The sequence below is a fragment of the Vitis vinifera genome, chromosome 18, assembly GCF_030704535.1.
Source record: "Vitis vinifera cultivar Pinot Noir 40024 chromosome 18, ASM3070453v1".
Lineage (NCBI taxonomy): Eukaryota > Viridiplantae > Streptophyta > Magnoliopsida > Vitales > Vitaceae > Vitis > Vitis vinifera.
Window position 1 is genome coordinate 30040185 of NC_081822.1, and position 21326 is coordinate 30061510.

The 21326-nt window shown below is 35.6% G+C and overlaps 1 protein-coding gene across 3 annotated transcripts; it reads left to right on the forward strand.

The window, feature by feature from the left end:
- The first annotated feature begins 277 nt into the window (after positions 1-277).
- Positions 278-20922, forward strand: LOC100252816 (uncharacterized). Of its 3 annotated transcripts, none has more exons than XM_002264389.5 (11): positions 278-704; positions 1423-1547; positions 8739-9183; positions 9293-9408; positions 10921-11692; positions 11786-12235; positions 12374-12562; positions 12664-12891; positions 17677-17998; positions 18108-18291; positions 20183-20922. In XM_002264389.5, the coding sequence occupies exons 1-11, from the start codon at positions 501-503 to the stop codon at positions 20664-20666; spliced, it is 3519 nt and encodes a 1172-aa protein (XP_002264425.1). In that variant the 5' UTR covers positions 278-500; the 3' UTR covers positions 20667-20922. The 3 variants fall into 3 exon arrangements, 2 of the variants coding, with proteins under 2 accessions (XP_002264425.1, XP_019072040.1); XR_009465107.1 differs by lacking the exon at positions 20183-20922 and adding an exon at positions 18852-19557 and having other exon boundaries at positions 318-704; positions 18108-18764; XM_019216495.2 differs by having other exon boundaries at positions 318-704; positions 11855-12235.
- The last annotated feature ends 404 nt before the right edge of the window (positions 20923-21326 follow it).

The following is a 21326-nucleotide window of genomic DNA, read 5'->3' on the forward strand; positions in this document are numbered from 1 at the left end:
AAAGTCAATTTGCCGTTAGAACTAGCTTGTGCTACACTGGATGCAAATTATGCAATTATTTTCAACTGATAAGACGCAGAAAAGTGTTGCATTTGGAATCAAACCAATGCACATAAGGTTAAATGACACAAACACCCATGAAGATGCCCCCTCCGCAAGCCTTTTATAAGGGATAGCCTCGTAATTTCAACTGCCCTAGTGGCACTAGAGACTTCCCAGCTCTGGTCTAGAGTGGATAATTCCATGCACTTCCAGAATGATCTGGAAATGCTAATGCGCGTTACTAAATAATTTCAAAATTTCAAACTTCTCGAGGGCAAATTAGGAATAACGAGTGAGTTTGGTCTGGGCGTTGCTGACGTAGCAGCTAAGTAAATAGACGTTTTCGCTCATTTCAATTCCGAACCAAACGAGAAAGCAACAGAGACATAGAAGAGCAAACGAATATCCATATTTGGATCATCAATCATTGATTAATCGACGGTCACAAATTGTCGTTAATGGCTACCGGAGTAGAGTGGAAGGAATCGGAGAAGGTGGCCGGAATCGCCCTGGAGTTTCCGGCCAATGACAATGCAACGTCGTCTCCTTCTTCGCCTCACAAGCTTCCTCGGCGACTTCGCCGGCGTCTCCTCGAGTCGAAGAGCCCTTCTACGGTGGAAGATATCGAAGCTAAGCTCAAAGAGGCCGATCTCCGCCGCCAGGTTTTGAATTTTGATTTTTTTAGTTTTGGATTTTTTCGTACTTTTTTGTTTTTTTTTTCTTTTATAAATCATCTGTTTTGTTTCTGAGAAACTTCAGCAGAATTATTTTCTTTAATCCTATGTTCTATGTGGATTTTGAATTCTTTAAAGAAAAGGGAACACAAAAGGAAAGAGAGCGGAATTCACCTACTACATGAGTTTCGACAGTGATATTTCGAATTTGCCATCTTTTCTAGGAAGAGAGTAAACTCATAATTTTTTTCGTTACCATCATTCCTGAAATCTTTCAGGAGGTTTTGTTTAATTCAAATTTTATTTGAATTTTCCTCTTTTATAGTTTCTCTCACTTGAACGCCTCCAGATTTTGATTTAGAGTTTCGAAATACTCTGTTTAATTTTCCTTTTTGCTGTCTGTTGGTTGCTGAGAAAGCCCATCTACTATGTTGGTTTCTTTTTGAAAAAAAAAAGATAAGAGAATGAGGAATTCACATAGTATAACATGCCGTATGAGCTAGTCTTGACAGCGAGATTTCAAAATTTTCTTCCTTTTCAAGAAGTCCCGGAAACCAAACAGAGGGTAAAGATATCATTCTCTTACCTTCACTTCCTTAAAACTTGCAATTTGTAGGTTTTTTTTTGGCTTGTCTTTGTTTGTTCAAGTACATTCCTGAATCTAATTCAATTTTGTAAGAATTTTTCTCTTTGTCTTGTGGTACAGCAATTCTATGAAGGTTTATCAAACAAGGCGCGACCCAAAATGAGAAGTCACTCATGGTCCCCTTTGCAAGAGGCAGACCTTGGTCAGAGGCTTGAAGCAAAACTTAAGGCTGCTGAGCAAAAAAGGTGATATTTTTTCTTCAATCAATTTTTTCTTTTGAAATATGTTCGGGTTTTGTTTTCTCTGTCTGTGAGCTCTTGGATGATTTGGTTTAGGATTAAATTAGTTGAATTTTGCATTTCTGAAGTTACGATCTTTTATCACTTAAATAAGGGCATTTCTTTGGAGATGGTCAAAGATCTTAACATTGTAATTTAATTAGCATTGGTTGGTAGGCTTTAATACGTGACCCAATATTGATCAGATGGAATCTATTTTGGTAGGTCTACCACCATAAAGATTATGAGGATAAACTGTGGGACTTATACTTGTTGAGCATTTGAGAAAATCTAGGTTTAATTGTTCTTTTTCTGTTTTTTGATACGTGATAGGTAACCCATTTTTTGGTATGTGGACTTGAATGTGGAAGTCTTCCATCTCCACCCCAATGCATTTGCCATTTGGGCTAGGGCCGCAGGAGAGATGCTATATTTTTGTTGAATGAACCAATCTAGAATTTTCCTTTTAAAGCCTGTCTTTTGAAGGTGGCAAACTGTATCCTGGTTTTCATTGAAAATATATGAAAGTACTAATTTATGAACCTATTGAAACAAAATCTATAAACAATTTAATAACAACTTCTTGGGAGACTTTGAGATGATTCTTTAGGAATGTTTGGTTTCATTATAAACATGAATGCATAAGTATGGAAGGATTTTTGACATGATAGCACATTGATATGACTGCAATGTTATGTTCCTTGAGGCCTATTTATCTGTACCCTTTTATGTCATAAAATTTGAGAACTTTCATCATAATTAATTAATATCTATGGGAGAAATCTGCGATGATCACATGAAAACCTTAGGATAAGTGATTCTTATTATTCAAGAATTCCTCCATTTCCCTACCTTAGTATCAGAGCTGCATTGTGGAAGCTCACAAAATACATATCTAAGTTTCAAGAATCAATGTAAAAATGGGATAACATGCCCAATAATACATGACTTCAAATATTGTAAGTATTTCCTGGTAGGAACATCCACAAAATTAGACATAGAGATATATTGACTTGAAGTGTATACTTTTGTTGTATATGTAAATGGGTCCACTTCATCTTCTTTATCATAAAATTTAGGTGGTGTTTGTTTTTTTGGCTTTTTGCTGAAAACAATTTGTTTTCAGAATTTGGGTTGTTTGTTTTTCTACTTTTGCATGACTTATTATAAACTTTTTACTAAATAGAAAAAGTCAAAATATGTAGTTTTTTCTAAATAGAAAAAATAACATATTGGTTTTTCTTTACTTTTTAATACTTAATAGAAATAAAATACTACAAAAACAAACAACCTAATATTTAACACTATTAAGCATTAAGGTTTTATTTAGAATTAAGTAAAAAAACAAACACCACCTTAGTGTTTCACCTCCCATTAATGAATAATGAAGGATAAGCATCTATAGAATCTGAATCAATGATTCATGTTAAAATCCCTCCATGGTGGTCAAATGGTATAGTTCTTTCATTGGTAGCTTGAAGGATTATAAGCATGACTATTGCTTTCTAATTGGCTATTTTTGCATTAATTGCTAATTTGTCAATATTACTAATCGGTGTACCCACTTTATTTACTTCTCCTAAGGGTTGATCAAGTAAGAAAAATATTGTATTTTCTAATACATCATTATGGATTGGACTAGCTAGGTTGGGAGGGTGCAAAACCTAGCTCAGAAAATGTTTTAAACTTAACGGCATTCTTCTTTCCAATCCTTGATGTTTCTATGTTGGTTGTATATTTTTGGATCAAAAGAATTTGGAATCAGCCTTGTTATTTGAAAGTTGATTTTTTCTTGGTTGATCCCCGGCATGGTTTTTGTCTTGAACTGGAGCTAAGCTCAAGAATTGATACTCAATTTCTTTTTAAGAGTTGAACAATTGATTGAGTCTAAATCAAGGCTTAGACTTTATGGATTGAAGTCAAGGCATCTCCAAAAAGGGATGAAGATTCTCCAATTCATTGAAATTTGAAGCGTTGTTAACCTCAATTAACTGTGGGTAGTCAAGCAATTGCAAGTTTTAAGATTTTAAATTGACTAAAAGTGGGTTGGATAATATGCTCACCTCACCATTCAAGACCACATTTATGTTCTGAATGCAGTGAAACAAGCAAATGAATCTAAAGATGCTGTCAATACTTTGATATATGCCATACCAAAACACTTTTTAGGAGAATTGCTGCTATTTCAAGAAAGAACATCCGAAATTCTTTCAAATCTAAAGATGCAAAAAGATAGAAGACTTTAGATGCTATAAAGATGTCTTTATTACCAAAGTCTTCACAAGTATTGATAGTAATGAACCCTATTGGAAAGATAAATTTATTGATGGTCTTCCAAGAGTTTTTGCTAAAAGAATAAAATTAAGAAAAAATAAAAATAAAAAAACTGATGGAATTATTCCATACAAGTCAAGAAGTTTTATCTTTATTTCCTTTGCTAAAGGTTAATGCTAGAATTCAACATGGATTTAAGTAAAGTAAAAAGAAATTAGGATCATTTTGTGAACGATATGGTTATGAGACCCTAACTCCACTTTCTTCATCAATAGATAAAAGAAACAAAAAATGAACATAGTAGATGTTACTTTAAAGAAAAGATAAAAAAAACCTAAAAATATGAAAAAGGATTTAAAGCCAAAACAAAAATACTTGTTTGTTATGAGTGTCGTGAATCAAGACATTTTAAGTCTAAAAGTAGGGTGAGACAACAAATTCAAGAATTAGATATAGGAGAAGGATCAAGACTTAGATGCTTAATTTAATAATCTCATATTGTAGTCAAGACTCAAGACTCTTTGGAGTCAAAATTAAAACAAGAAAGTCTAAACAATATTCTTCAAGAATCATCTTTAACAAAAAGTGAATTTGATAGTGAATGTGCTTGTATGGGACACCATGTCTCTGACATGAAAACTATTAAAGCCAAGACAAAAATACTTGTTTGTTATGAGTGTCATGAATCAGAACATTTTAAGTCTAAAAGTAGGATGAGACAACAAATTCAAAAATTAGATATAGGAGAAGAATCAAAGACTCATATGCTTAATTTAGTAATCTCATATTGTAGTCAAGACTTAAGACTCATTGGAGTCAAAATTAGAACAAGAAAGTCTAAACAATATTATTCAAGAATCATCTTCAACAAAAAATGAATTTGATAGTGAATGTGCTTTTATGGGACATCGTGTCTCTGACATCAAACCTATTAGTATATTAACTAATGATCAAATTTTGATGCTAGAAATGATAGACAAAATAGAAAACTCAATAGTACAAAGGGAATATATAACATAACTTTTAATCTTTAAAAAAAAAATTAAATAAACAATCCAAACAAGAACCTTACAATGTAAAAGCAATATTGGGAAGATTTGCAAGAGAAAAAATTCAACCTACTATCCTTCAAGATTTGCAATATGAAGTAAATGAAATGAAAAAAGTAAAATAAAATAGAGAATTAAGGGTGGGAAATATCAAATTAATGTAGAACTTTTAATGCTTAAAATTCTTCTAACCCCAACCACAAAATATCAAGAAGAGATACCAAAAACCTAAAAAATTAATGAAGTAGGTAACTAAAAAACTAACTTATTAAACCATATCTCTAGAATATGGTTTTTTTTTTAATCAAAAACGAAATATGTATTAATTATGAAAAAAGGTACAAGGGAAAAATACAAGAAAATGATCAAAGTATGATTGAACTACTCCACCATACAAGGAGAATTATGCACAAAGGTTTAGTCAACTTAAGGATATATATAAGTGATATCTCCTCAATTTTGGATTCAGCTCCTCTCATTGTTGTCCAATCCTTTGGATTTACAAACTGAGTGCCAATTGAGTTGAATAGCATTAAGTGGAACGCCTTAGAGGCATCAATAAAAGAAGCCCAAAAGGCATAATAGAAGTGAAGTAGACCCAACAACACCTCTATTGTTTTCTACTTTTCCTCAAAGATCCCAGTATTTCTCTTTTACCACAAGATTCAAGGCACAATGAGACATGTGATTTGCCAAAGGGTCTTTATCTCTGATGAAACTCCCCAAACCTCTACACAAGATGGTATCATGTCCCATATGCTCTTGGGTAGAACTCAATCCATCCTAGCTAGACTAAATAGCTTATGCCAAAGCCTTGATGTTAATAGGCAATGTAAAAAGAGATAGTCGATTGATTCTTCACTTCCCATACATAAGATGCACCAATCAAGACTAAGGAATTTGTAAGGTCTACCAAATTTGTTGGATATGTAGAAGCGATAATACCAATTTGGTTGGAGTAATGAGGTTAATAGAGAGAAACACACACAAGTACTAAGGAAGATAAATTTGGGAGAATTAAAAATTTTATTGTCTTCCATCACTCTCTTAATCTTTTCAAACATTACATAGTCTCCTATTTAAAACTACTCACATTAAACAAAATAAAAACTCCTAATTCTAACATATAGAAACCTTCTAAGACTTGACAACTCAAAAATAGAAACTAGAATAACTATTCAAAAATAAAATATTCTTCTTAACTTTTTAAAAACTAAATCTAATTGTAATATTTGAAAAGTTTCTAAATTCAAGTTTACTTTCCAACAATTCTCAATTGTAGCATGTTATTGGTGTTTACCTTCTTGTGTGTTACAAACCAAGCAAAGGCCTTGACTTAGATGGGGCTTTTGGGTTCTTTAAAAATTTGGCGAAGAGAAAGTAATTTGATTTGATAATTTGGATAAGGCGAAGAAAGAATGATATTACTGAGAATAAACCTAAATAGGGTAAAGACTAGGCTCTTGTATTTGCGGTGGATGGAGACAATTGCACAAGAGTAAGTAAGGACATTAGTCTTTCAAGGGTCTCAATATATCTTAACAATGAAAACATGTATAACTAAATACATCTTAACAATCACTTAAAAGTCGAATCCAAATTTTCAAAAAATATATTGAAAATTTACAGGAAAGAGAAGAGGCAAAGTGATCATACCTATGAGAGAGATATAGAGAAACCCTCACCTGATTTGTTAGGTTTGGCAAATTTCAACTCACAAAATTGTACCAGAAGATGATTCCTAGATCAATTGAAAAACCTAATTCAATTATTTAAATTAAAAAGGGAAAAAACCCCAAATTGAGAGTAAGAAATTTGAAATTTATATGAGGAGATAGCAAAAGCTTAACTGAATGGAGGAGGTAATCACAATATAATTGGAGAAATCAAGGCCAAAGATAGAGAGAAAGACAAAGAGGAGGGAGGAGAAAGGGGTTGGTTCGAAAAATGTTTTTGGGTCTATTTAAGACTTTACCTTTTCTCTCTTAGCCCCTTGAACTAAGTCGATGATTCTGATTTGAAGTGAGAGTTTTTGTATATTTTACTTCACAGATTCTACAATATTTGTAAGAAAGGAGAAGAAACTATACAAGGTAGAACCTAAAACAAAAAGGAAAAAACCATACAAGGAAAAATCTACAACAGATCCCTAGAATATGTTCCTAACTTGTAGCAGTAATAATAATAATGAAATTCCTACAATCAAGGAGCTAAGTATGACAACTACAAATATGCTTCTTGCTTATGGAAATTAAAATAATAAAAAATCCCTAAAATAAAGGGTCAAATAGAATCAAATTTGAAAGTTGTATTACCCTTTTCCCTGTCACTTTTATTTTTTTAAATATGAATAAATTGTACAATAAAAACTAATTTTGAAACATGTATTTCAATGCAAATACCATATTATTGGATAAAATTTTATATTTATATTTATGTGTGTTTGTGTGTGTGTATTTCTTGTTGAACTTGGTCCTTGTTGGATTGATTTCCAAACACTTCAAGATGAGATCATGGTTTTGTTATTCTTGAACCAATGCTGAATATGTGTAGCTCCGCAAAATTGAATTGCATTTGTTGAAAAATTCATGTTCATATGTTATGTCTTCTTCATAGTTTTGAGTATGCATTTATAGGGTAAATCCCATTTGAAATGGAAGGTGTGAATTTGTGAAATGCTCAACAAGCTGCTGCATTAGGTGAACATAAACCAGTTGTTTCTATGCGTGCTTTAGTTTACAAGTCATGGCATGAGTGTGATTAGGTTAAGATGATATGGGAATATTCATATGATGTGTGCTTTCATTTCATAAGAGGTTCAATGCAGAAGTATGGATGCTTTTTGATTAAAGATAAGACATAAGGTTGGGTGGTCTTCTTGTAGGTATGAATACCTAAAGACAAGTGGGGTAATCAATTCTTGAGCTCAAATCCGTAAGGACTCAAGGCGAAGCATTTGGCTATTGTGCTTGAGTTCCTAAAGTCCCCAAGTTGAAAACCTTTTGTTGCATGGTGGTAGGTACCATGTGAGGAGAAATTATGCTATGAAAAAGTTGTCGGCATGTGAACTTTGGGGATTTTAGTTGAGGCCATGGGCTGTCATAATTGTAATGATTCACAAATAGTTATAGAATTAATAGTATACGAGTGCATGATATTGAGTATGATGCTTATATTACATGACAGGTTTAAGCTCAATGTATTTGTTTGCTTGTGTGTGAGAGTGTTATAGCTAACAGTGTAGGGGTTCTCATGGTTGGGATGTAGTTGTTCAAGTAACATTCTATTAACTGACAATTGATTTACTATTTTACTTGTGTTATATATTTTCTAGTATCTTAACCCTAAGGGGTAGCTCAGTTGGTCCGACCTTGGGTTTGCTCCCCAATGGTCACCAGTTCAAGTCCCCTTAAGGCCACTGCAGACCCGGTCGTTAATTTCAGAGCCCTGTGGGATTAGTCGAGGTACGCGTAAGCTGGCCTGGACATCCACAGTTATCAAAATATATATATATATATATTTTTTTTTTTTTTTTTTTCTAGTATCTTGATCCTTTACACAAAAATAAATATTTCCTTGATATAATTGTAATATAAATGGATTTTAGACTCTGCTCTCAATGAAAAATCAAATGCTTTCTGCTACAAAATGCTTACAATTTTATCTCCACTATAACATTCATGCATAGCTATTGTCCTTTTTTTCTTTATCTGAATTTTAAAGATTGCCCGTTTTATGTTTGGAGTCATACTAAAAGGGAAGTAAGTGTAATCAAGTAGATATTCTACTCACTCCTAAAGTATTATTTATGTTTGTTTGAATTCCACTCTAACAGGTTGAGCATTCTAGCTAATGCTCAAATGCGGTTGGCAAAGTTGGATGAGTTGCGACAAGCAGCTAAAACTGGACTAGAAATGCGTTTTGTGAAGGAACGTGATGAGCTTGGTATGAAGGTTGAATCAAGAGTACAGCAAGCGGAGACAAACAGGATGCTTCTCCTCAAAGCTTATAGGCAACGTAGGGCTGCAAAGGAAGAGCGCGCTGCTCAGTCATTGATGAGGAGGATGATTCAGGACAGCAAGTATAAGGAGTGTGTGCGTGCTGCAATTCACCAAAAACGTGCTGCTGCTGAGAGGAAAAGGTTGGGATTGTTGGAAGCAGAGAAGACAAGGGCACATGCAAGGGTATTGCAAGTGCGGAAGGTAGTCAAGTTTGTTTATAGTCAGCGTGAAATTGAAAGAAGAAGAATGAAGGATCAACTAGAAGATCGGCTCCAAAGGGTATGCTTGCATATGAAGTAAAGTTGCATCTTTTATCAAATAGTTTTTCCAACTGTGATTATTTATGTTAATCTCTGTTTATTTTTTTATTAAATTTGATAATTGCTAGGCTAAAAGACAAAGAGAAGAACACTTGAGGCAGAAAGGGAGTTTGCATAGTTCTGTTTGTGCCAATTCAAAAGTGATAAATGAGCAAGGGGAGCTCCTTGCAAGAAAGTTAGCAAGGTGAGCTGCTCCATCTTTACATACATATGTTAAAGTATTTATTATATTTATAAATAGATGTATATGTTTATGTATATATTATCTAAGTAATTTGTGCTTGCTTTTCTGATATCAATCAAATTGGTTGTTGATGCAGTGCTGCAAGCTACTTATAGGTCTCTAAGTTACATGTTGCATTAATGAGGACTTGTTTGGCATTTCTGTTCCTTCTAGTGAAGTGCTTTTCTAAATACAGCTGTGTAATATTTCTACTCAGTACATAAATTTTAAATTTGAAAACCACTTCCTCAAAGCTCTTCCATAAAAGCATCTTGTTTTGAACTTCACTAAAAAAAGCTTTTAAACCTCAATCTCTTATACTTTGAATTACTCTAGTCGTAAGTTGTAACCAACACATTGTATAGTTTTTCTAATAGTCAGAAGGGCTTCTAGACCAGTTTGAAAACTGCATCAAACAAGGCCTGAAAGGAATTGAACTAGATGCCATTTAGTTATCTGCCCTCTGAAAAATAATTTTTGGATTTTTCTTGGAGATATTTTACAGTTAAGGAACTGCAAGCATGGATACATTAGGAGGAAGGAAGAACAAAATAGAAGGGAGAGACTGCTAAGAGCAGTAGGAAAAAAATCGTGTGACCCGTGCACCAAGGAATCTGAGTCTGTTAATAGATATATGACATCTTCTAGTGTGACTGCAGTTCCCTAATGCAAATGATCTTCCTTCTGAGTTTTCAGGACTGGTGATTCAAGTAAACCATCCACTAGTCCTCAAATATTTTTCAAAATTCTTAGTATCATACCAAATTCTACTATGGTGGCATATCTGCAAAGAAATCTAACTTATCCTCACCAAAAACTTGGAATTTGTGACAAAGATCTAGTAATCTGAAAGGGCACTACCAAATACATCCATTCTGCAGCTTACTGTGCAAGGTTTGCCAATCCATGATGATGGAAAATTGGGCAATGTCCTGTCTGTTTCTCTCCCTCCGTAAAGTTGAAAATAGAATAATTGATTCCAATATTTTTTATCTTTTAAAGCTATTGGGAGCTTGATATGGACTTTATCTATTATCTGTACTGAATGAAGCTTTTGCTAATATTTGCACCAGTTGCTATTTTATCAACCTTAAATCTGAGCCTAGGCCCAAGGTGCAGCAACTCTTTAGCTGTGGCACCTCATCCATCAATAGCATGCACCTTGTTGAAGAGGCTTGCTTCATCTATTCTTTGTTTTCTATGTTTTTGCTACGCACATGGCAACCCGGCATGGTTTTGGCACCCTGCTTTAAACTGAACATGTTTTTTGATGATGTGCGAGCATATGACAAATGTTTGCATGTTTAAATTTACGGTATTTTGGAGATGTGTTTTTTCTGCTGACTTAAATAGTTGGAATTACGTTCCTTCACTCTCCCTCTGCCATTTTTCAGTCCCTTTTCTGGTTTCACAGCATAAATGTATGTACTTATGCAAAATAAAAAGCAAAAATTCAATGTATTATATTTTCAGGTGCTGGAGACGATTTGTGAGATTGAGGAGAACAACTTTTTCATTGACAAAATCTTACAATGACTTAGAAATCTCTCTAGAGTCTGTTAGGTCGATGCCATTTGAGAAGCTTGCCCTCCAGATGGAGTCAGCCAACACTATCCAAACTGTGAAAGCTTTACTTGACCGTTTTGAGAGTCGCCTCATGATCTCACATGCAGCTACCCCTACCAGGAGTCTATCTAATTTAGAAAACATTGATAACCTTCTTATGCGTGTCACTTCTCCAAAGCGAAGGGGCAATACCAATAACAGAGGGGTAAACAGAGTGGGTTCCATCAGAGAAGGAGCTCAAAGACAAGTTAAATTATCAAGGTACCTAGTGAGGGTTGTGCTCTGTGCTTACATGATATTGGGACACCCAGATGCAGTTTTCAGTGAAAAGGGAGAGCATGAAATTGCTCTGGCCGAGTCAGCAGCAACATTTGTCCAAGAGTTTGAGTTGCTGATCAAGATTATATCAGATGGCCCTACTCACACTACTCAAGGGGGAACAAACTCCTCAGCTCCTAATCAACTGACCTTCAGATCCCAGCTGGAAGCTTTTGATAGATCATGGTGCTCTTACCTGTATTCCTTTGTGGCATGGAAGGTTAAGGATGCAAAGCTGTTAGAGGAGGATTTGGTGAAAGCTGCTAGCCAACTGGAGGTTTCCATGATGCAAAATTGCAAGCTGACTCCAGAAGGGGATAATGGCAGTCTTTCTCATGATATGAAGGCCATACAAAAGCAGGTATTATACTTAGCTCAGTTATTTTTAGGAATCTTTTGTTAATGGCTATTTTTAATTGATTAATCTGTCCCATGGAATCCTTGGTTCTGCTAGGTGACAGAGGATCACAAACTTTTAAGGACTAAAGTCCAGAATCTGAGTGGTAATGCTGGGCTTGAACAGATGGAATTTGCTCTCTCTGATGCATGGTCTAGATTCTTTGAAGCCAAGGAGACTGGAAGTTCATTAGTATCATCAGTTGCTCATATTTCTTCTCCAATTCTGCCTGGTTCATCAAATAACTCTTCAATTTTGGGTGAAATGGGGAGTATTTCTGAAAGCATGGAGAGGTCAGACCATATTGTGTATCCCTTGTTTAAGAAAGATGATTCTTCCCCAGGAAATGAAGTGGTTTCATCCACTCCTTTGAGAAGTGACGTGGACGGCTATGGTGCAATGTCAGTCACTGAGAATGAACTACTTGTAAATGAGATTGTTCATGAGCATGGCCATGGTTTTGCAGATAGCTTTGATGTTAGTGACAATGATCAGAGTAGTATAAAGGTCAGTATGTAGGTTTCATTCATTATCTTATATTAATCAATTAACCAGTTATTTTAGTTAATCATGGAGAGATTTTCTAATTCTATAGAAGGAGGTGGAGATCCAAAAAATTGTGTTGTTCATGTTGTTAATGTACAGGAAAAAGTTAGGGAAACAATGGAAAAGGCATTCTGGGATGGGATCATGGACTCCTTGAAACAGGATGAGCCTGACTACAGTTGGGTTCTTAAACTCATGAAGGAAGTCAAGGATGAACTATGCGAGATGTCTCCTCAAAGTTGGAGACAGGAGATTGTGGAGACCATTGATATTGATATTCTCCCACAGGTTGGTAGACCTGTTGCTACTATGCTCCAGCAAATACAGTTTACTGTTGTTATACTACCAGTTTATATTAACAGCTTTCTTTTCTTTCTCCTTTCCTTTAGGTGCTGAGAGCAGAAATATTAGACATTGATTTCCTTGGAAAGATCCTAGAGTTTGCCTTGGTCACTTTGCAGAAACTTTCTGCTCCTGCTAATGATGACAAGATGAAGGCTGCTCACTACAAGTTATTAAAAAGACTCAGAGATGCTTCACAGGCTGGAGATAAATCAAATGCTTCATTTGCCCTCTTGATGGTTGAGGGTTTGCGGTTTGTTCTAGAGCAGATTCAGGCATGTTTTCAGCATCCAAAATCTTCTTTTGCTTTTGCATCTTCTTTAATAGGATTTTCATTTGATGTCTTTGTTTGCTTAGAATATTAATTATTTTTTTATTACATGATCATTATCCAACTTAAAGTAGGAAGGAGATTGATAGGAAAAGCTTGCTGTAGGATCTTTAAAAATCGGAACTATTCATGTGGATTGCCATCGGATTTTGATATTATGAATTAGGGAAGTTTGGAGGTTGGTTGAAGGATGTTTTTGGAATAAAACTAGTGTTTTCAGTTTGTGCTTTGTGGTAGGAAGGTATATTTTTATTCTAGAATCAGGTTTTAAGAGCTGACATATTTAGATAAAAGAAGAATAGCAACTGCATGCTTCAAACAAAGCTTAAAGATGCAAATTCTTAACGGAGTCCTCGAAACCTAAATGAGATCCTTACAATCATGTTTGTATCCTTATATGTTAAAACCCTAACCTATTGAAACGAATTAATCCAATCTCTTAATTTTAACCTGGCTGAAAAAGCAAAAAGCCCTCAAGTCACCTCCAACACGCAATTTGCAACAGTAAAATGAATACTAACATATGGTAAATTGCTACATGGCAGTCTTCCATGCCTTTATAAAGATAAGAAAACAGTAGAGAAAGGACGAAGTTTTAAAAAAGTTATTCCTCTTTCCAGTGATGGTTCTGTTGCAGAGTCCCAAGGTTGACTGGGGCCTTGGAAATGACTGCCATTAGGTGAAGAGGGTTCTGGATATTTTCAGTGATTGGTATTTTGTTGTTTTGATTGGGGATCTAAACCAACAAATTAAGTAGAGTTCGATATGCTGAACAAGAGGGGAGCTTCCACTTCCATTTCTTTTTTTGGGAATTTTTTATCCCCTTAGTCTTTGGCCTCTTTTTTCTTTTTATGTCTCTACTTTTGAACAAGAGAGGAGTTTCTTTTAACTGACTTTTAAACATATCATACTGAAGTAACCTAGGGAGTAAGGAAAACCTATTAGAGGAAGCTGCTTAAGAACAAAAGTAACTAAATCCTTCAGAAATAGGAACAATAATCTCCCAATGACTTAAAAACTACTGAAGTGTTTTTTCTTTTATCAGAAACAACAATCTATTGCATTGAAAATCTAAACACAATGAAGGATGTGAAATCCTTCCAAAAAGTACAAAGCTGATCAAAAAAGAAAAGTATAACTATGACGGTCCATAAGGAAACCATCAAGTTTTACAGTTGAAAAAGAGACTCCCAACAATCAACAAGCCCAAAAATCACTACACACATTCATGGTGGTAAAAAAATCCTCTAAAAAAAACCATCTACTTTGCTCATTGCTTGGCTAAAAGGTATACACCTTCATTCACTAAACGTGGCACCCAAGAAAAAAGGCATTCCAACCATCTGATAATATCTAAAATTTGGCAAAACCACCCATTTAACTTTCAGGGTCCCACAAAATGATCACTATTAAATCATCCTTTACCCAGAAATTGTATAAACACATGGCTTTTATCTGTTGCAAACCCCTCAAAGGGGCTAACATCTCTGCCTCAATGGCCATACTTTTTCAACAGGCTTTGGCTGTACCATAATATTGAGAAATTGTTAACCATCTTGAATTTCTCAAAGAGCACCCTGCACCCATCAAAGTTTAACTTAACCGAACTCCTTGGGGGCACCATACAAATAGGAAGTCTCCCCAGATATTCTTTTGAAACCGCAAGTGGTCTCCAATTATTTATTTATTCGATAAGCAAAGATAAATTTTGTTAGGAACCTGACAAAAAAGGGGGCTCCACCTAAGTACACAAGGGTATACATAGGGCACTAAGAGGCAAGAAAAAACAACAAATCAATAAGCCAGTCCACCACCCAGATCCTAACCAGTCTAGGAAGTTTAAACAAAACAAATTAACAACTCAAAATGGATTGATGGACCAAAGGAAAAGGGTACAAATGAGGGAGTCTTTTAAGTTGTTGATCCAACTGCTGCACCTCTTCAAAACATCTATGATTTCACTCTTGGAAGATAATCCAAAATAAGAACAAAAGTTGCAGTTCTCCAAACTTTACCCCATTTATTCACCCACGAGACTCATGCTATCCAAATATCTCTCACACCAAATTGGGGAGCACCCAAGAGACCTCAAAAAAGAGAGAACAGAATATATGATAGATTCCTAACTTCCCATAATGGATGAGAATATGATTGTGTGACTTCACATTTGCAAAAGCAGAAACAATTTGCCAATAGCCACCCTCTTCTTTTGAGCTGGCCTAAAATCATAATCCTTCCCAAGCAAAAAGGCCCACCTTGTGGGCTCCCAAGAGCCTTAGTCTTCCTTTGCAAGAAAGACTTCTCTATTTACTGCCTCTGATGCCAAAGAGAACATTTAATAGAGAATTTTCTGTTCTTAGTACCTTCTCATATCAACGTATCATCACTTTCCTTAGGCTTTGACCATTCATTGAATGCTCTTAAGAAAACTTTCCACGCTGTCCATCTCCTAATCTTGAAAATGCATAATGAAACAAGGGTTTTAGTGTCCCCTCCCACCAAAGGTCTCCATGAGCAACCCAAACTTGAGTTGCAATTGCAAAAAGAGGAGGGGAAAGAAATGTTTAGAGGCAAGCTCCCACACTAAACACCCTGCAAAAACTGAACCTCTTTTTCCATTACCCACCTTCCAATTTAACAATATTATGCTCAAAGGAATGCCCACATAGGCATAAGAAATAGAAGCCCAAACAAAAGGGGAAAAAACTGAATCTCATATGGAATGCCCTATGGTGAGTACCCTGCCATCTAATGGTAGGTTCTGAATCAAATAGCCTTCAAAAGTTTGTGAATTTTTCATTGTGCACCCGATTGCATGAATCCCCTCTTGTAAGAAGAATTTGAATCTCCAGTTTTGATATGTTGAGCATTGATTCTGATGTTCACCATGGTTGTTCTGGCACCAATTGCCTTCACTAAGTCTTTGATCTAATAGGTTAGCCCTATGGTTGATGACCCTAGTTCCAGGTTGAATGCTTTCATTGTAAGTAAATAATATAATGGGTCTCATTACCAATCAGGATGATTTTAGCCCTAATACAAAATTGATATAGCTTTGATAGGATTCTTCAAACTAATAAATTGGAGGGAAGGAACTCTTTCTATTGATGACAAAAACTACAAGTTTGTGCATGCAGAAAAGAGAGCTAATACTCATTCATCTTTTCTCAAATTTCTTTGTACACTGAAACCCAGTTTGTTGATATTGTAGAAATTTACAACTTAGAAGTAGCCCAAAGCACAAGCAATCCTCTAGAGAACATTATGATAATAACCAAGTAACTAAAACTCCGAGAAATGCTCCTAAAAAACATGAAATAAAATAAAAGTAAATAAAATAAAGTAAAAAGATTCAAGCTTCTAAACATAAGTGCCATGTCAACATGTGGTCCTACACTTAGAAAGCAACCTTAAACAACCTACTACTGAAATTACTTGATGACCAAGGAACTAAAGTGATAATATTGGCCCTTTCAATGCCCTACCCTCTCCCAAATAAAGAATAAAAATTTTAAATAAATGAAAAATAAAAAGACTCAAGCTACAAAGAGTCTAAGACAGCTTAAGTGCCATGTCATTGATTTGTGGGTGGTGTTGCTTCCATTATGCTTTATGATTTTTGATCTTGATGTGGTCCACTTAGTTGCACATGAGGAAGAGTGTATATTGGTCAGGAAATTACATACATATTTAAGGCCTATTTACTTGATGAGGTTCACTTAGTCTCACATAATGAATGGTAGAGTAGGGAAGCTTGAGCAACTTATGTGCATATTTAAGGCCTACCCCATTTGGGGCAAGTTATCACTTGGATATTCCTCCATAGTGAATTCTAGATCAGTATGGATGTGTGTGCCTCTTCCTGGATGTTAAATGACATTATTGTGCATGGATCACTATAGCATGAATTATACTAATATGGTAAAGTGAGCAGCCCTGCACCATCTGTAACTGTACATGGGACCCACTCTTTTGTTTTGCCCAAATAATTTTGACCAGAGGTATCATTCACTTATATGCATGCCAAATATAAGTTAGTTCATATTTAGAGCTATCCCACACACATGGCTTTCCAAATTAAAGATTTTTTTTTTAAAAAAAAATTGTATTAGTGACTAATAGCTGCTGATATTCATCAATATGGCATTTGCAATGCAATTTATGCGAAGGAGGGGGAAGCAATTTAATGTGGACTGGTGAAACAAGGGTCACATGCAACTTACTGAGTGGCATGGGGAAAAAAGAAGCATGGCATCTGTAGTTTGACCCCTCATGTAGTTATGTATGTTGGAGAAAATAGTTTTTGATAGATTGTGTATATTGGAGAGAATATAGAGCCTCACTAATCATCCAACAATGGTTTTCAATGGTGAAGATAAGTATTGTCTCGAGTGTAAGCCTTGGTCACAGTATTCCAAGCTCTTGTACAACTTGACACAGACAATGCATTTGTCAAGCTATTTATGCTGCCTCAGGCCTCACATGTGGAAAGACCTCCAAATTCATAAATATTCTTCAAAATCTATATAAGTGTCCTACAGAAATTCTACTGTTCTGGGATTCAGCTTGCCTGTTCCAGAGTTGTTTAACTAGAGAAATGAATTTTTCATCTGACTGCTACTGAAGTTGTTGAATGGGCTGGTCTCCCTTGATTTAACTAGAGAAGAGATTTTAATGATAATTCTTTTTCTTCTAATGTCATAAATGGTATTGTAATATCTACTGGCAGACTCTTAGGCAAGAAATTAGCAGAGCACGCATAAGAATGATGGAACCACTCATAAAGGGGCCTGCTGGTTTGGAATACCTGAAGAAAGCTTTTGCCAACCGGTATGGACCACCCACTGATGCCCATACTTCTCTACCATTGACCATGCAATGGCTTTCATCAGTGCATTCAAGTGCAGAGCAGGAGTGGGATGAATACAAGGATTCTGTATCATCTTTGACAGTGAACAATGAAAGATTATATCAGGGCCTTCCACCCACCACTCTCCGAACTGGTGGCAGTATTCCAATGGCATCCAGATTAGGCTCTCCAAGTTCTAAAGGTTTGATTAGTGACATTACAGGGTTATGCATATTCTTTTTGAAATTGAAAAACCGAGGATGTCTTATTAAGTTCTTGAAATTATTTTTATGTAACTTTATCTTGATCAGGTGATGAACAACCGGAATGCAAGGGAGAAAGGGTTGATTTGTTAGTGCGGGTGGGTCTGTTAAAGCTGGTGAATGAGATTGGGGGCCTGATGCTGGAAACTCTGCCTGAAACTCTTAAGCTTAACCTCTCCAGGCTAAGGGGTGTCCAGTCTCAATTTCAGAAGATCATTGTGATTGCTACCAGGTGAGTGAATATTTGTATTTTTGCTCGCATTCCCCTTCTGGCAGTCATCTGCACTGGATGTGAAATAGTAAGGACACAACCTAGCACCTTGTAGCAATTTGGACAACATGGTTATACCTAAGGAAACTCCATTATATCAGATGTTTATGGTCTGTTGTTCCCAATCAAATATGTGTTTGCATGAGCATGCCTGTTTGTCCATGGTTATACACTTAGTGTAGTAGGGTTTGCACATGTTTGGATGGTTAAGAGTTTTGTGGCTATGTTGATTTTAGCTTGCTTGCGTTTTTCTGTAGTTTGTTGGCCTGATACATTGTAAGAAAGTCGGTAGCTGCTTAATTAGATGTTTTGAGTTTGAGTCTCTTCTACTACTGCTTTCCCATCTATTTAGTTGATTTTGTCTCTCCATTTGTGCATCAGGATGTTAGCTTGATATATATCAAGGGTCAAGTTGGTAGCTTAAAGGGTGTTTGGTAATTCAACTTAATGACTTAATAACTTAATTCAAGTCTAGATAAATTAAACATGTTTGGTAAAATGACTTAATATCATATGGACAGCTTCAAAGGATGGGGCTTTCTCAGTTAGATCCCTTTATTCTATGATGGAGCCATGGGGTCTTTCTTTGTTCCCTAGTGAAAGAATTTGGAGGGCAAGAGTGCCCCCCAAGGTAGCTTTCTTTGCTTGGGAGGCTTCTTGGGGTAAAGTTTTAACGCAGGAGCAACTTCAAAGGAGGGGGTTCTCTTTGGCAAATAGGTGCTTTCTCTGTTTATCTGAAGAAGAAACAATGGATCATCTCCTACTGCATTGTATCAAGACGCGGATCCTATGGAACCTCCTTTTCTCTCTTTTTGGTATATCTTGGACTCTCTCGGGTACAGTGAAGACAACCCTTCTTGGGTGGAATGGAGGGTTTGTGGGAAAAAGACGTAAGAAGGCTTGGCAAATGGCGCCGTTATGTATTTTTTGGTCAGTTTGGAAGGAGAGAAATAGGTTAGCGTTTGGGGATGAGGACCTTTCGCTTCAAAGGTTGAAATATTCTTTTGTATGTAATCTTTGGTTTTGGGTCAGGGGTTCCCTAGCAGAGAGTCATTCTTCTCTTGTAAGTTTTGTAGACTGGATAGGCTCCTAGTTAGGAAAGGTGGTGTGTATACTCCCTGTATACTTAGAGGACACCGGTTTTTGGTGTTCCCTCTTTTCGTTTAATATACTTATTTTACTTATAAAAAAAAAAAAAGTAAAAAATAGGTATTAAGTCAAAATAACTAACTTATTCTTAATCTCAAATCTTTTTTACCTAATTTGCTCATATTTAATGAGAATATACTTTATAATCATGACTCTACACTCACAATTCATCTTTTATGATAAATATTTTTTTGTTGTCTTATGAAATCAACAATACTTTAAATATTGATAGTCAATAAATAAATTTATTGCTTAAGATTATTGAAAGTATAATTATTAGTAAAAATTAATGAGATTGAATATATCAACTTGATGATTTAAAATAAATTTTAAGTTAACTTTATTAAACAACCTTACTACTTAAAGTAAAAATTAAATGATAAGTTTTAAATCAACAACTTAAAAATAATTTAATTTAAAGTTAACATAAGTCATTAAGTAATAAGTTTTATGAAACCCTATTAAATTACTTCTTTTCACTTCAGCATGAGTTCTACTGGACAAGATGTGTGCATGTGTCTGCATTGTGTGGTTAAACTTCAGCTTGAAGTTCTAAACAGTTAAGGTTAAGAATTTGGTTTTCTAACTCTCTCATTGCAAATGTATATTTGAAGCAGTCTCTCTCTCTGTCTCTCTCTCTCTCTCTCTCCTTTTTTTTTTATGTGCTGATGCGTCCCATTTTCCATGTCTATGTGTTTTACAGCGTGTTGGTTCTCCGGCAAACTCTTCTGAGCGAGAACATGGTGACTACTGCGGCAGACATGGAGAACATAGTATCCAGCTGCATTAAGCAGCTCTCCAAGCTATTGGACACTGTTGAAGATGTGGGCATATCCGAAATTGTTGGAACGATCAGTAGCTTCCCAGAAGGTAACAACCATACCCTGAACCCTGAGAAGCTCCAAGCCAGAAAGGAGGTGATGGCAAACATGCTGGGAAAGAGCTTACAAGCTGGAGACGCCATATTCACCCGGGTATCCCACACTGTCTACTTGGCCGCAAGAGGGATTGTGCTGGGTGGGAACGGACTTAAGGGTAGGCAATTGGCAGAAGCAGCACTCCGACGCATAGGAGCTTCTCTTCTCACAGAAAATGTGGTGGAGGCTGCAGAAGTGTTGATCGTGGTGACCACCGTTTCAAGCAGTGTTCATGGAGCATGGTATGAAGAATTGGTTAAGAACCTGTGATTTGTTTATTAATAAGCAAAAATAAGAGTTTGGTATCATCCACATCTGAACATGAATACATATTACAGTACACAGCTTATTTTTAGTGTGGTTGAAAATGGTATTACTTGTGAAGGCAAAGAGATACTATTTTAGTAGGATGGGGTTAATGTGAATGCAAATGGAACAAAGGGGTTCTGTAAATAAGATGTAGAATATCTTATTTTGGATATCTTCAGTAATTTATATTCTTAAACATTTGAAAATTTTATTTTAATTGTCAATTTCCTTTAATTTTTCAAGAATAGGGTCCAGTACAAGGAGGTACGGTCATCCTGATTTATAATGGTAAGAGCGGTATTTCCACACATGCATACATGAAATTCTACAATATTTAAATGGAGGCCATTGAATCCTAAAAGAAATATATGGGAATGGATTTTTTTTTTTTTTTTTTGAGTAAATATCATCCAAGTTTTTTAACACCAAAGAGAAGGGCTGTAATGCATTCACAAAAAAACCCCTGCCCAATTGAAATCATTGTATAGTTAAATGACAGTTGAGGAAAATGGGGACGGCAAGTTGGGCTCATACCTTTCTGTATGACAAGAACAAGCCAGGAGCAAACACATGGTGTAACATGAGCCAAGGGCTTCTGGTTCATAATTCAGATCCACAACC